Below are 17,210 nucleotides of genomic sequence, written 5' to 3'. Positions count from 1 at the left end.
TTTCAGCCATGGCTTTCACTTCACACAACTTACAAAATAGAACTAAATCGTCTGTACAGAAATAGTCTTCTCCAAATTCCTTAACAAAGCTTCGTAACTTAACACCAGTGGAAGACTTTTCCTTAGGCATACCGGAATGTGTGGTGGGATACGATTTACTGTAAACTGACGCTGGTGTAAGTGAAAGGAGGTTGAGGTTCCAATATCTGAACAAAGACAAGTGAGCGATTACCAGAAGTAACTAGCTCATTGCTGGGACGGGATTTTCCGGATTATTTCTGTCTCTACCTGGGAGACCGGGTTGCAGAGTACAGCGGGTTGGTTAGGGTGAGGTCTATGACTTTCATTGTATACAAAGGGTATCCCACTTGTATCAACAGCGTGATACTGAGAAGCAGTTTTGTGACCACTAGTTCGCATTCGGTATGTTGAAGATGATTTTGCACCCCTACAGCCGTCATCAAACTGCCGAAATATGACGTTTCTACTAAAATAGCTCAAAATATGACCTTATGGCAAAAACTAGCCAAAATATGCATTTATATGACAAATGAAAATCACTTAATTGTGACAATAATTACCTGATTTGCACCGAAATCCAATCAGACAAGAAAATAGAGACAAAGAAAAAATATGACTTTTCCTAAACATACGAGCCCTAGTTATAAGTTATTGTTCCCGGCTCATGTTTTTAATCATGTTAATTTATACTAATTATCCATAAGATTAGTGTGCATATTTATTACGCATTATTTTTGTAACCTTATGTTGTTATTGTCAGTTTTCAAGTTTATGGCTGAAGATGATGGATACACACATCGAAACCAGTCTCATTATTAATAAAATGTTACAATTCATCTTATAATATTGTGTTGTATTGAATAGGTAGACCCCACTATTTTGTTCCCATTATATTCTCTGTTCAATACGGATTTAATATGATGTTCTTAAATTTGAAAGAATGCTCTTTGAAAAATACTGGGATAAGAACAGAAAGGTTATAGTTGTATTCTTGGATATTGAGAAGGCATATGATCACGTACCACGTAAGCACATATGGAAATGTCTGAGATGTAAAGAAGTGCCAGATGAGATTATAGCTCCAGTAAAACAACTATACTGAGAGACAAAGAGCTGTGTGCAAATTCAAGGAGGCAGGTCAAACTGTTTTGAAACCAAGACGGAGTCCAACAAAGAAGTTGTCTCTAACCACTTCTCTTCATTACTGTAATGAATGAGGTTATAAAATTAGTGAAAATGAAGAATCTGACAATAAATGCACTTGTATTTGCTGATGCTGTTATGCTATGGGGAGAGACAGGAGCTGAAGTTCAAGCTAAACTAGATCTTTGGCAAGAATCATTTGAAAGAATGGGAATGATCATCAGCCGAATTAAAACCGTCTGTTTAGTGATGAGTCGAAATCCTGAAGCAGTCCACCTGCGAGTGCAAAAATGGACGTTATCAATAACTTCAAATACTTAGGGAGCTTCGTTTCTTTTGACAATACCATAAATCAAGAAATAGGCAATAGAATACAAGCTGCATCAAAATTCTACCACTCTGTACGTCAATTACTTTGGGGTAACTCATTTCCCCAAGCTTGCAAGCTCATGCTGTACAAAACATATCTTGCACCAATTTTAACATATGGACTGGAAGCAGCAACGTTGACTAGATCCGCACAGTCGCCTACAGGCCACTGAATTGAAGTTCCTTCAGTGATTTCTCCAAAAGACAAGGAGAGAGAAAATAAGGAATGAAAGTATCTACAGGGAATCGAGCCTCTTGCAAGGTTGGATTAATGAAATACCTGTCACTTAAGTAGGCTACTTGTTAATTTTCCCGGCAAATATATTTTATATTTCATAGCATGATAATTTAGATACGTTCAGACAAAGTGGCTATATCCGTCAATTTTTATTTATGTTCGTATTTATGTAAGGGGCAAGCGGACTTCGCAGAGTGATATGAAGTAATGTGACAGCTTGGTAAACTATAATTTATTCATAGCAAACACTGAAACATTCAACACTACCTATGAACCATAACAAATGTATGCCCAATTGAACAGATTCAGGAGACAAAATAGGGATAGTAACAATCAAGGGACAGAGAAAGAGAGAGACATATTTTTTAAAGGTGAGATTTTAATAAGCAAATCTGTTAACATATATAACTAAATCTATTACAATATTACAGGTCTTTTTTTTTCTTTCATCCTTTTCATACAAAGCATACACAACTGTAGGTATACCTTCATTCAAAACGCATACAAAAAAAATGGAACAATTTGCACAAAATGAAACACTTCTCATGATGATAAACACTTACAAAGACAAAAAACAAAGAAAGTATGAAGGAGTATGTTGATGAAAATTTTATACAATAAATTGATGGACAAAATATTCTGAATAATCATAAAATGAAGTATATTAGGTATACTGATTTACACTACATCCAGTCTTATCAGTCAACCTTTCAGTTGTTTAGAGGAAAAAAGAACAGAAAAATTGCACATGGATTGCGGCAAGGGGCTTAGATACTAATGCAATATATTATACTCGAGACTTAAAAAATATTTCCTCTTTAGGTTTGTGCAGTTTTTCTACATTTGTATAGTTAATACTTTCTTTTCCCATTCTGAAGAAAAAAGGCTTTTTACAGAAAAATTTATCCTGAACAACATTCGCTTTCATGTAGATAATAAATCAAAAATTATTTACAACAACCGACTGTCTTATTCTGTATATAAATCGACGCTTGATCACAAGTTTTCTTATCAATTATTAGTTTTCTTTCAACTCGCATACAAAAAAAGTCCTCTACAAATGAAACTGTGTACAAGAAGATATAAAGAATTGCTTCGATAACAGATACAAAAGTGTAGCTAACAAAGGTACTCTCAAATAAGGGTGGCAAAAAAATTCACACACACAAAAAGTGTGCTACCGAAGTGAATAATTTAAAATCATTTTCACATAACCCGCTTCTTTTAAACCAGTGATAATATTTTAAAGCATATTAAATTACTGATACTTCTAAGATTGAAGCAGAGACTTTCTGATTATTAAGGTTTGATAAATTTTTACTGGAAGTCGCAAATGGCACATTGAAACATTAAGATGGAATGATAACCCCTGAACCGTATTTTAATTGCAAATCCAATTAAAAATTAACCAAACCTTGATAATCATCCAACCCTGTACTTTTGTTATACGATATAAATCATAAATAACTTCCCTTCCTTCTCTCAAATATATGTATGGTGTATACATTACATATTATATAGTCATGTTAGAGTGTCGTGTTTCCTACATTTTAGTCACTGGTTTCATTTTCGGTTATTCCTAGATGGCATTTATTAATGTATTTTAATCCATTACCATTTGAAAATAACATACTGCAAAAACTACGACTGTTAATTGCTCATGTTAATAAGGATGCCATATGAAAATAAAATTATCTGCTCACCTGGTTACTTATTTAGAACCATGAGCTTTGAGAAACAAACTTAACCAAAGAAAAAGTAACAACAAAAAACAACAAAATATTGGAATATTTCAATTTTGCTTTTTATTTAAGCAAAAGAACTTCCTTTAATCTCATTAAATAAGCTGATGAACTAGAATGGTTCCTCCCAGTGCTCATTAATTTCCTTTCTTTACGAAGAAGAAAAGATATGTATTGTGTATATATAACATTTAAAAAATCCACCCAAACAAAATGCAAGAAAGCTAACAATTTGCCTTAGGATATTCCAAGGTACAAACAGAGATTAACAAATAAGTGTCTTAGGATGCAAGGAAGTATGATATGCTACATTAATGATTTGTGTACAAATATGATATAAATACAAAATGAAAAACGTGCCTTTAGTTCAAGCATGTCTCTGGATTTTACGAAGAGAAAAACTTATTCTAGGAATGCACCTTGCAATTAGGAGGAACCTGACTGATTAACAAGATTATGATGAGCTATGATGAATTTTCAAAAGTGTCTTAAAGACCGATGATTAACCAACATACATTTCCACTCAACTAGTGTCCAATAACAACGATGTATGTTGGTCCTCTGAAGATCTGAATGGAGTACAATGAATTACTACAGTTCTTTTGCTCAAAGTCGGAATGGTGCTCTCTGTTCGGTAGGTGTAGTCGTCTTCGAACCTTTGCGGGATATACCTGTAGATGTGTCGGATGCTCCTGATGATTTTCGTGTGACTTTCGCTCCACTTGGAACAGGCGTACTAGAGCCCGATGGCGTACGTGCCCTAGACAAAAATTTAAAAAGCACGTTTATACATGGCAAGACATATCATTTCTCAAATGAGAAGACATAATACAATAAATACTCCCAGGAAGCACAATAAAGATTAAAGAAAAGACATCTAACAAAATTTCAGAGTAGAATCTTTCTGTTCCTTTATTTTAGATTTCAGGTGCATTACAGTTAGGAACTGTATGGATTTAATTTTGAGTAAATGTAGCCTGTATGTTCATAACTCAATTGGATGCATTTAAAAATATCTAAAACATATAACAACACACTGCCTGATTGAGAAAAGTAAGGATAAAGCATACGACAAATGGCTGATGAATATCACCAAGGGTTGCTCTGTAACTTACCTGAATCCTATCATAGTACATACAGAGATGTAATCCCCATTTGTTCATGCAAACTCTTTCATTGACACTATTGCCTGAATTTTTCCTCTATTACAGAAATTGTTTTTCCTTAGTAAGAATAGTAAGATATAGTAATACATGGCCCTGCGATAACATCCCTACCTTCAACCTGGAGGTTCCAGGTTTGATTTCTGGTCAGTTCAAGGATTTCAAGTTCTGAACTGGGGCTGAAACAGGGTTCACTTAGCCTTGTGAGACAAACTGAGAGGCTGTCTGATGCAGGAGACAGTAGACTCAATCCCAAAAGCCAAGCAATACAGTTGAGGATGTTATCATCAAGACCACATTACAGGCCATAGGACTGTGCTGCAGTTGTCTAGGTAGGTCTAATGGGGTTTTAGTAATACATGAGATGTATAAATATTAATTGTGCAATAACCACTGAACAGATTTCCATAGTTGATGCCTTAAATGAAAATCTTTAGTTTCAACACCGTAAAACATTTTCTTATAAAACTCAAGTACTGGGGGTTGTATATACCAAGTAAAAACTTCTTTTCATTTACAATACTATGGTTGGGTGGAGGCAGGAGGGAGAATACCATGAACGTCTGATGGTTCACAGATTCAAATCCACTCAGTTCCTTTGGACCTACAGCATATTCAAATGGAGTTAGCTTGCATCTACAAGTATCACTGTGCAGGGAATGCCAACAAAACATGGCTATGTTTGTCACAGTGAATTAGAGCGCAAAACTGGCATTTGTCATAACTATGCATAAAATCCAAAGCCAGTGGTTTAGAATAATTGGAATCTGACTAAGCAAATATAGGTGGTGTTCAATCAAGTGAAGGCTCAGGCTCACATAGGCATACACTTAGTTGTTAACAAAATGAGTAAGGTCAAGATGGTAGTATGGCAGATACAAAGAACATTGTGTACATAGAGATACTGTTATGGAATGATGCAACAACGTAGGCTGTTTTGCTGACTTGACTGAAAAACAAATCTTAATAAAGTGATCTCTTACTTCATTTAAATTTGTTTGAACATTCTCGATATATTGGGGCAAGTGCCCCCACACATGTAACAAGATAATTCAAACCCCACAGCCTGCAAGAAGAATTTCCACAGTACTTCAAACATAACTGGAAGAAGTGCTCTTTTTCTTTATTGACAGAATTCATCTAGTTGTAAATATTTGCTCTGCTCCAGACTGCTTGTTCCACCTTGATGCAGTGGATACCAACTTTCTGTAGCTTTCTGTTTAGATTGATTCACTCACTCTACATTTTTATTTGCCTTTCTTTAATCTTAGGTTTAACTTGAAAGCAAGTTATGCAATGGGATTCCCTGAAGGAGACTTTGAACAATGTACCCAACATTGTTTAGTAAAAAGAATTTGCAACAACTGAATATTTTTTTAAAAATTTTTGTAATACCTGAAGCCATTTCTTTTCTGTTTCAACTCAGTTAATTTATAACTGTTAAGTTCTATTTTAATTAACACATTGGAGATCAAGCCTGAGAGTGTATCGGGGTGGGGTAACAGCTCAGACTGACCGCGCCCAAGGCTAACTCGGGCCCGCGTATTTGTTATATTGTGAACACAGCCAGGACAAGAATCGCTCGGAAAGTATAGATACCACTTTAGAGTACTTTTATAACAGCTATACCGTGCATTTGTATCCTCTGTCGTTTTCTCAAACTTATAGCAACTTATTTTTGCAAGAGTTCGCTTCTACACTCCATGCTTCCAGCCTTGCTTCCAGTTGCTCAAGGCTTTCAGAGTTTTGTTTACATTGTGCAAAGTGTTTAGACTGCATTTTGTTTCTGCTATAATGATTGGATCATTGAATGAAGGTGGAATTGTAGAGACTTTAGAAGAGATTTTTGATGACAGTGGTTCAGAAGAAGATTCAGATTTAGACCCTGATTTCGAACTTCGCGTTAGTGATGAAGGTATTAATAATCTATTCTATAATATTCCACCCAGTGTAATTTTTAACTTTGTAGTTTATTTAGCTAATGTTACATGATCTTCATATAACTGGATTTTCATTCAGAATGAAGTGACGCAAGCGATGACAATTCGAAGGCAGGGCCTGATTCACATTCGCCGGGTACTTTTGGCGATTTGGATGCATTTGCAAAGCCCATGCAGATAAAGGAAAAGTGGAAAATGAGAAAGTAACAAGGAAAGAGATGTACTGGTGGTATCCAATGTGTTCTGTAGCACTTTGTGTCCCCGAACGCTTCAAACTATTCCGCACTCAAGCTGTTTATATTTAAGACTTTGTTGTCAGACTTTTTTATTGTTGTTGCAAAAGGCATACCGTTGGAAAATGTGTAATGTGAAAAGTATTCAACAGATCTTAATGCAACCTTTTAATCTGTAGAATAGACACTTTTAATTTTTGTATGATATATACGTGTTGCAATTGCAACCTACGTACTATTTTCTACAATTTTTTAAAAACCTTCAAAATATGGCGGTCTGCCTGTCCATATGCCACCTTAAGACATGATCTCCAATGTGTAAAGTTGTTTGTTTCTCAAGTAAAATATTGTTAACATGGGTTTCCTTTTTCAGGTAGTTTATAAATTTACTACTCAAAAGTAGTTTCAGCAGCCTGAAGAACCTAACAGTTATTTTTGTATAAACTGGAATTGTGGAATGGTTATAAGTACACTATGAAATGATGCTGAAATTACCATAAAATTTCTCACTAAACCTACTATAATATTAAATAAAGAAATGCAAAAGTGTTATTACATGAAGTCCAAACTATGCCGACTGAAATTTAGACTTATCATTTGCTCTAAAATTTTTAAGGTCTCACTGAAATATACACTCTTGTTTATGAAAACAGAACACCTTGACAGACTACAGATAGGAAGTTCACATTCACAGGATATGTTCATTAGTGTGTTGTGCAGAAACGATTAGCATTTCAGTCACCTAGGTTCAGCATGTGTCCTGTTGCCTAGTAGGCACTGGGTCTTCCAAGGCCACTGATAACTTGTTCCATGCGCCATGGCATTGGCACATATAAGACACAAATGGCGTCTGGGGTATAGCCATCCATGCTGCATTCACCTGGTTCCACAGTTCATCCTTGGTGGTTGGCATTACGTCACAGCACCACACCCGTCGTTTCACCATATCCCACATTTTTTTATTGGCGACAAGTCCGGTGACCGGGCGGGCCAGGGAAACAGTCCGACATCCTATGACAACAAGAAGGCATGTGTTCGTGCAGCAACATGTGGTCACGCATTGTCCTACTGAAATAGGGTGTCGTGCAGAAAGGGTATGGCTACGGGTCGCAGGATGATATTCATGAAGGTCAAACTGGTCACAGTGCCTTGGACATGCACCACCTGTGATTTGTGGTTGTATGCAACAGCACCCCACACCATAAGGCCTTGAGTTGGCACTGTATGTCTTGTGCGAATGCAGTCAATGTGATGCCTTCCCCCACCACCACCACCACCATCTGCGGCGAACCAAAATGTGGCCATCGTTTTCAAACAAACAGAACCTGGATTAGTCTGAAAACACTATATGCTGTCATTCCTGTTCCCAGTGACATCATTCCATACACCACTGCAGTCTAGCATGTTTATGCACACTAGTCAAAGTAGACGATGCACCAGTAACCTAGACTGTAAAATACAGCGATGGACTGTCACTCCTGATAGTGTACGATGTGTTACACTGTTCCACTGTTGCGCCAGAGCCGAGGACGACGCAGATCTGTTCTGCAATGCCATTCGGATGAGATGTCGATCTTCTCAGGTGATGGTCTGGGTGGTGCGACCAGACCCGTCTCGTTGTGTTCTACGACCTTCTGTGAACCATTCTGTACACATCCGTTGAACTGCCGACACACTTCGTCCCACAAGAGCAGCATTTTCCTCATGCCAATAATGCTCCCTCTGTCAAACTCACTCATGTGATGGTACGGTTCTTGCATAAATCTGCGAGGCATCCTGCACGTGTGCTCAAGTCACACTGATCCATTACCTTCGGTTTATACCGACAATGAGAGACACAGGCACATTTTACCAGTCAGTGGTGGTGCGCCGAGATAGATATAGATGTTAACCTTGAACCCGAGGGCCGATACGGTTCAAATGCTGATCATTTCTTCAGAACATACTAATGTACATGTCCTGTGAATATGAACTTCCTATCTCTAGTCTTTCAAGGTGTTCTGGTTTTTATGAACATGAGCATAGTATTATATAGGTTCATACTCCTAATGAAGTATTGGCACTACTGCCTCCAAATATCAACAATACATTAAATATATTCATAACTATATGAAACTATAATTTGTATATTACATAATATTTACTACTTCACTGATAAATTAAAATTTAACAAGAACATAAACATTTTTAACAATATAAAATGTTTTAGAAATAGCACAGTTTTGAAGCTACATAAAACATTGTAGTATCACAGTGTAGTCATAAATAAGCAGCAAAATTCCGCATCCCTAAATATATGGATGTGTACCTAACAATAGGGAGAGAAAAAAAAAAAAAAAAAGCAGGGAAATTTTGTTGTGTTGCACTCACCCCTGTCCCAGAACAAGACTTCATATTTTTCTTAATTTGTTTTTGAATTCACAAAAATACACAAAAATAAGAGCTTTTTTAAAAAAATTTGGTGCTGTTCACAACTGCCTATTTTCTGTGAGAAACTAATCATAGTTCTCATCTTTATTTGTAGCTACTTACCACTTCTTGATTGTGAACGTGATAAGTGTGTTGATAATTCAATGGATATATAAAGAACTCTAAAACACTATGTGTACATAGTACAAGATATTCAATCCGAAAGGATTTTTTCTTTTACCTATGTGAACCCCTGACTAGAACAGGGATGTTAGATGACGAGGAAGTCCGAACTGATGAGCGACTGCATTAGCAAAACAGAGAGAAAGACAGAACAAGATGTTAGTATGAAGACGAGTAGAAAAACGTTAACACACACACACAGAAAATGTTATATCTTACATAGAAGTTGATGTATTTTAGTATTAATAAGTTACCTAACATGAAACCTTCAAGAATTCATAGTGAAAAATATGTATGTTATACATTAGTAACATCTCCCCCAAATAGATGCTGCATGTGCTCACATTAGTTTCAAATGACAGCATAAATCTCAAGCCTGGTTTATTCTTTTAACCCTTTGGCACTCAGCCTATATGCAGGTGTTTGCTCGAAGACACTCAGACTAATTTTTGTGATTTTCCGAAGCAAATTACAAAAATTCAACACGAAAAGAGTTTAACACACATTAAAATAAAATTAATCACACTAATACAGGAAACTATGAGCATTTCAGAAATGAATATACTTTGGACGTATTGTTATTGGTTAAGCCCAAAAAAATTATTAAATTTCGAAAATAAATTTTTAAAAAATAAATTATTGTTTTCAATGACAGAAAAATTAGACACTATTGCGTCTTCCTTCTTTACTCTTAGACTTGAATTAAAGAACATTTAATTCTGAATAATTTGATATCAATATGATGTGTGAGCTGCAATTCACTCACGAAGCATTGCACAAAGTTATTCAGTGTACACGTAACGGTCATCGATGTCAGGTCCTCGCGGTCCGATGCACGGTGAGCAGTTACAACCGTGTCACTTCCCACATAACGGGAATCACTTTCGGTAAAAGAAGGTCACTACTACTGTCTAAATCATCTGAAAATTCAAGGATATCGGCCTCATTCAGCCTTGAATATGGCCTAGCCATTACGATAAAAAGATGACGCAAGCACGTGCAACAACGGAGTTATGAAAAGGAGTAATATTGTAGTTTACGAAGTGCATCGAACACACGATATACCAAAGAAACGAAATAAACTATAAACAAAACTCATAGCAAGATCAACTTGTTGTATTCATAAGCCAATCAAAACAGATCCACGCAATAACAACTTCAAATAACCACAACATAAACATTCACGGTCAACAGATTTCATTTGTCGAAATTAAAAATATTTTGTAGGGCTGGTGGATATACCTGTTGAGTTTAACGCAAATTCAACGCTTTAAGGTACCGTCACGATCAACTGTTACGATTTAACAGCTACGCAAATGACAAAAATCCGTAAATAAGGCAGAGCCGATGTATCGGCGCCGTGAGCGTTTTCGCCATAACCTCTCGCGCCGATCTCTGAGTGCGAAAGGGTTAAGAAAGAAAGTGCTTGAGAGACCAATTCAAATATCTTACTCACCAGTAGGGGTGTTAACAAATTCTGTGCACAAAGAAATCACAGAAATAAGGTCCTGATTTTGTATAACTATCTGTGGAGTAAAGGATAAAATTCTGAATGTAATAGAAACTATAGTTTAATGTGGAATCAAAAGAACAGAATAGCTTTCTGGATGCTGGTATGTGGATAATGTGAGATGATGCAGCTCCTATCCGAGTGAAGTGTTCTGTTTTCTGTTCCCCTAAATAAGGCAATGTGTATTTATAAACAAATAGTGCCAAATATATTTTATTCATATTTGAGCGAGAAGGATCACAATAAAGCACTTGAAATTATTTACAGTACAATACTGTGTACATGCATGACAAACTGATTCCCCATACCTTTTTCCTCTGTTCTAAATATAAAACTAACAATTTCAAGCAGATATTTATTTGATGAACTAAACTTTTAAAATGAAATAAAAGTAATAATAGACTGGTCACACAAAAAACTGAAAAGAAATAACCAGGAGCAGATCTTTGGTATACTTACAATACCTGAACATTTATAAAGGAACCAAGAGGAAAAAAAATTCCCAATTTTTCATGAGAGAGAAAAAATATGACAGGACATGCATAAGAAGAATGCTGACACTAAGACGAACACACACACACAGAAAGATAGATCAAGTTTTACCCTGACGAAGTGTAAGAAGGAGAAGTCACTAGTGGAGAAGTGGCTTGTGGAGAAGTTACTGGAGGCGGAGAAACAGTATGGGGTTCAGGTGAACCCACAAATACTGGAATCTTCGAGCGACTGTTTGCAATGGAAAACATACCAAACAAAGTCACTAAAGGACAATTCATATATGATTTAATCAAAGATACAAGCCTATGGATGTAATTTATGAGATCACAGAATTCAAAGAATGACAAACTGAGACTAGCAAGCTAGTAGAAGGAATTCATTTATATTATTTTACAAATTACTTTTAAGACGCTGAAGCTATTTTGTAACTAGACTGAGAAAAAAATTACAATGATTCACAAAAATGTTCAGCTGAAAACAGACTACAGATGTAAACCAATAATATGTACAAGAGTAAGTTTTATATTATACAGAAATCATACCATTAAACTGATTATGAAGTTCAATATACAATATTAGAACCTTGAATGTTACCAATATCAATGTAGCTTCATTTTAACATGCATTTTATATAAAACAGCAGAGCATGCAACTAATTGTGTTTCCACTATATTAACGAATATTTAAATGGAACTCTATTTTCTCGGATAGTTTATAATAATACAATACTATATATTCATCTGTAGTTAGGAAAACAGAAAGTACAGAAGCATGTGATACAATGATTATGAGGCTATTCCTGTCTACAGATCTAGATTTAAATACTTTAGTATACAGCTTTATGTAACCGTTTATATGCTCATTATAGTCATAGGGCTTCCAGTTTTATATGGAATGTAAACCACAAGGTTATGAATTTTCATTTCAAATATCGCAAATAAATTGCTTGGGATTCAAACCATGGCTGCTTTAGTAACAAACCAGTGATGTCATTCAGCTATCATATCCCCGATGCACTTGTGTTTTCCGTTCCCATTATACAGTGTACCAGGAATTTTCTCTGCAGCAAGTCATGACTGGCTGTTAATAGTCTGCATACATACATACATACATACATACATACATACATTCTATGCTGTGACTCTAGTATCATGGACGTCACCTGTTTGGCTGCTCTTAAGCAATTTACCAGAAATTTATGTTGTTTAAAAGGTTTATATTTTTACATTTTAAAATATCAATCAGTCTGCTGAAATGAGACCTCCCGTTTCCCTTTGTATTAATTGTCAATAACTTAACTTAGTACATTCTCTCTTGAAATAATGATTACCAGCAGGAACAGATCTTCAAATGATATGGATGGAATTTAATTTCTACGGTTTCCTACTTATTATTCATCTGCACGGTAACCTAATCAACCTCTTATTCTGCTGTACTATATTCATGTTCTCCAAACAGGTATGTCCAATATCATGGTAACATGTGCATCTGTTTAATATTCCTTGTGATAAATTTTGGGTATTTTGGTTGAAACTTCATTGTTCTTCAAGCAATTATTTGAAAGTTTCAAGTATGGCAGGAGGTGACACTAATCTGCCCAACTAATTATGTGAACCTGAACTGAAAGGCTGAAATGATCCTATAGTCAGCTTATCTATTATTAGCTTGATTTTAAATTATTTCTATCGATATTATGTGAACAGACCGTATGAGTAATTATACATACATTACATACATTATCATTATAGACTGTTATGCCTTTCAGCGTTCAATAGGTAATTATTTGTTTCTCTCCATTTTTGTGTGTTATCCGTACTTTAATTTCCTCCTGCTGATTTCATTCATATTTAAGAAGTCTATGTTATTTTTCTTGATAGGGCAATTTTCAGCTGAGTGAAAGATATAATTACACCCCTTTATTAAATGAATCATGCATGACTTATCACCGCTGGTTTTGCTTCTATTCTGGATCTGTCCTTCAGTAAACTACTGATAATTGTAATCTACAGACATTTTCTTATGGGATACTGGTTATGTAACTATTACCGATATAATTGTATTATTTAAAATAATGTAATTTTAGCATATCTTTTTTAACCAATGGGGCTGTATTCTGTTTATTTTATATGCAGTTACCTCATTTGTTTTTAATTATCATTATGGGATAGAAACATAGCTTCAAACAAAAATTATTAGTGCCTTTGAGGTACTGAGAACCAAGTAATTTTGGAGGCAATTTCCGCTTCTGGCATGTTCCTTTACTTCCGTCAGCTGTTTGCTTTCTGCAGGGCGTAATCCACTGTTTTTAATAAAATAATAATTTGGATCACAAATTTATTTTTTGGGTAGATGCTGGTGGTTTAAAAGATGGTGGTTGACTTAGTTGCTGTATCATGACTTGCTACTCAATTAACTTATTAATTCCTAAATAATTACTTTTTTGCTAATTAATTCAATACTCTTCCATTTTAATTCTACTCCTTATTTTGGATATTTTTAGGCATTTTGAACTTAGGAAAGTTATCTTCAGCATTACTTGGAATTGAGGTATTTGGACTCAAATGTCAGTTCTGATATCTGCTAAATTATAACCCTATTCAAAATATTTTATGCTTCAAAGATACTGCAGCTGCCATAGCACAGAGTACATGTACCATGCCTTCGATCTGAGTTTATATGAGAGAACCTGTATATATGATTCATAAATCGCTTGGATTTTTATGTACATTTTTATCATTGTAATTAATCTAACCCAGTATTCTTTAATTAAAATTTTATTCCGTCCTAAGGTGAACTACTTATTTCAGTCATAGGGAACATTTGAGCTTGAATATTTTATCATAGCTTACGAGTAATCCTATCCTCACATATGCAAATTTAAGGATTTATTCGTTTGTTACTTTATCAGACGCACGTTGGGATTCCTTTCATGTTAGTGATTGTACTTTGGTCTTGTGTCCCAAGTTGTTCTTGAACTATGACCTCCATTTAAGATTAACTGTGAGCAAATTCCTTCAATGGCATGTAGCCCATATAGGCTGAAGCAAAAGGAGATTTAAAAAATAGAGTCGGGTTGGTTGTCACTGAATAAGCCCCCGTATAAGACCAAAGGAAGACGACCAAATCTAGTGTGTGCCCTTGATGGTGACTTTTAATAGATGCAACCACATTGGATAATTTCGAGGAACTTTTTCAGTATGTTTTGGTGTTGTCATCATTTTGGAGTCCCCTCAATCAGCAATTTCAAATCCACAGCATCAAAAATGTTGCTCATATCATGTGTACATATTTCAGGTATATCTCTTTTCAAAGCCATGCTCTGTAAGATGCCATAGTCATTCTGAGAGATCTGACAATTCCAGTCGCCCATTAGTAACATTTGATGTGTCTAGAATCCCAGGGACAAAGGGGACACCACGGGTGCAAGATGAAGTACCAGCCCCAGTACCAGACATGCTAGCCCCAGAGGAAGACCCTCAACCAGGGCCATCACATCTTTCTCAATGTAACAGAAAAATACCATGTACTGTAGCTCTAAGAATACAGCTTAATTAATGTATAAATAGTCTCTCTACAGTTCTGCATAATTGTGTCTTCAAAAAAAAAAAGTCTCAGAAAACATAAATTAGTGGAGGGAGAACTGTTGTAACTTTAAGTACATGTTGCTATCATGTGTTCTGTTTTCTGTTGTTACTGGTTATGAAATAAATGTGCCATATACTTATTTTCAAAATATAGCACTCACCATAGACTGTCTGGCATGAAGAAATGTGTGTAAACAGTAAATCACTGGCAAGCATGCAATTGTAGGGCAGGATGATAGCTAACTTGCATTGACAAACAATTGGATATATTCAAATAATCCTCACTGTTGCTTTTACCTGAACTCAGCGCTTGACTACAAGGAAGATAAGCACTTGCCTGAAATATTTTTATTTGCAGTTCAATGCACTTTAGAATTTAAACAATTATGAAAAATTCATCTCTGAACCTTTTTTTAAAATTATTATTTCAACCCTTTTAGCAACCACTCAGTGAGACACCACATTAAGGTTCAAGGTCCTTTTTACATGCAAAATACTAAGACAAACCATGCATGAATTTATACACATGCTAAAGCCCAGTATAACTCGTGAAACATGTCAAATGTTACTGTATGTAGGTGAGTAACTTTTGAAGTGAGTTAAGCTGTCACTGCAAATAAAGAAGGCTGCTTGTAGGTAAAGCTTCAGAAGAAGCCTTTTTATACCGATGTGAGCAAAATGATCAAAATTAAACAATAATATTTGCAGATATTTGCTGGAGAAAAGTAGAAACCAGCAAGGAAAGCATTAAAGAGAAAGGAAGATAATGTTTTTACCCAGAATGTGTGTAAATAGGAGAAGTCATTATTGGAGAAATAACTTGTGGAGAAGTTACAGGACGCAGTGCAACACGTTTTTTATACAACGGAGCAAATACTGGAATCTTCGATTGACTGTTAAAAGGAAAACATACCAAAATTTTTACTATCTACTACTTCAAAATATAAGTGTTACTACCCAAATGAAACAGAGATTTTAGTAACATTGTCCTTACTTGAAGAAAGAGAATGTTGTGCATGTATGTCAGGAAGAAATCTGGTATCATCTGAAAGAGTTTCTGTGCCGTTTGCACGAGAAGAAGCAAAATAACTAGATTCAGTTTTGCCATTAATGCATCCAGATTTGCCCATCGTCTCTTATTCAGTTAATGGTAGCAGATGATGTTAGTGGAGTTGACATTTTGTACAAAGGATGTGCACAGGAATGAGTGTGTAACATGTTCAACAGTGTTCAGCTGGTGTTGGAAATTTCATCATAGACAAGCAAGGATGTGCCGCAATCATGTCAGGCACAGTGGATATGAAATGAAATGAAAAATATTAAGAGATGAAGGTTCGCAAGAAATGTTAAGTCTGGCAAGCCATTGAAGAATGGATCCAATGCCAACCATGGACACACACTCAAGAGTATCCATCATCAATTGAACCAAGAAAGTGATTGACTATGTTAGGCAGATATATCATCAATAAATTAACCTTTACTTCCTACATGTTTATGTATTCCCAACAATACACCGTTACAGAAACCGACAAACATCTCTGTTTCATTCGGGCAACTGTTTTATTTACAACTACAATTTACATAAATTACAAGTTCACATTTTCATGCTTGAAATAGGCCTAAGTCACGACATCCTCATCGAATAATGTTTGATGCTTAAAAATCATGTAATCCAGGAATTACAAGATAATAAAGCAACATCAGCACTAAAACACTAACAAAATTAAACAAAGTTTACATGCTTCCAACAAAGACCACACAGTTATTCAGCCAAAATCTCCCAATGCTTTTCACATTATTATAAAGAAGCACTGATCACTTGTGTATTATGCAATAAATCTACTCTATTTAACAGTGTCATTTAGGTCTTCTGTCTTTAGTTATTATACCTAATACCAAACATATTTGCCATACTGGTTTTGTGAACAAAATAGGCTTTCATGATGTAACAATGTATGTACCTAGGTTTATTATTTTAATTCCACATTATTTGTTTTAATTACATAAAATTCCACCCACGTTTTGTTCCTTCCTAACAAAGTTCTTTTTTTTTTTCTTAACACAATTGACTTTACGTCGCACCTATACAGACAGGTCTAGTGGTGATGATGGGAGAGGAAAAGGCTAAGAGTGGGAAGGAAGTGGCTATGACCTTAATTAAGGTACCCAGCATTGACCTG

The 17,210-nt window shown here is 35.4% G+C and overlaps 1 protein-coding gene across 1 annotated transcript in view; it reads right to left on the bottom strand.

Annotated features, from left to right (window-relative positions):
- Positions 1–2,130: 2,130 nt before the first annotated feature.
- shot (dystonin-like protein short stop) overlaps positions 2,131–17,210 on the bottom strand; it is a 695,338-nt gene continuing 680,258 nt past the window's right edge. The window contains exons 88-90 of the mRNA XM_067150176.2: positions 11,555–11,674; positions 9,500–9,562; positions 2,131–4,273 (exon numbers count right to left, since the gene is read on the bottom strand). Of these exons, the coding sequence (XP_067006277.2) occupies positions 4,120–4,273; positions 9,500–9,562; positions 11,555–11,674 (337 nt within the window). The 3' untranslated portion in view covers positions 2,131–4,119. The remainder of the gene's footprint in view (positions 4,274–9,499; positions 9,563–11,554; positions 11,675–17,210) is intronic.

The sequence above is a fragment of the Anabrus simplex genome, chromosome 6 (genome assembly GCF_040414725.1).
Source record: "Anabrus simplex isolate iqAnaSimp1 chromosome 6, ASM4041472v1, whole genome shotgun sequence".
NCBI lineage: Eukaryota > Metazoa > Arthropoda > Insecta > Orthoptera > Tettigoniidae > Anabrus > Anabrus simplex.
This window is presented reverse-complemented; position numbering and strand designations above follow the sequence as displayed.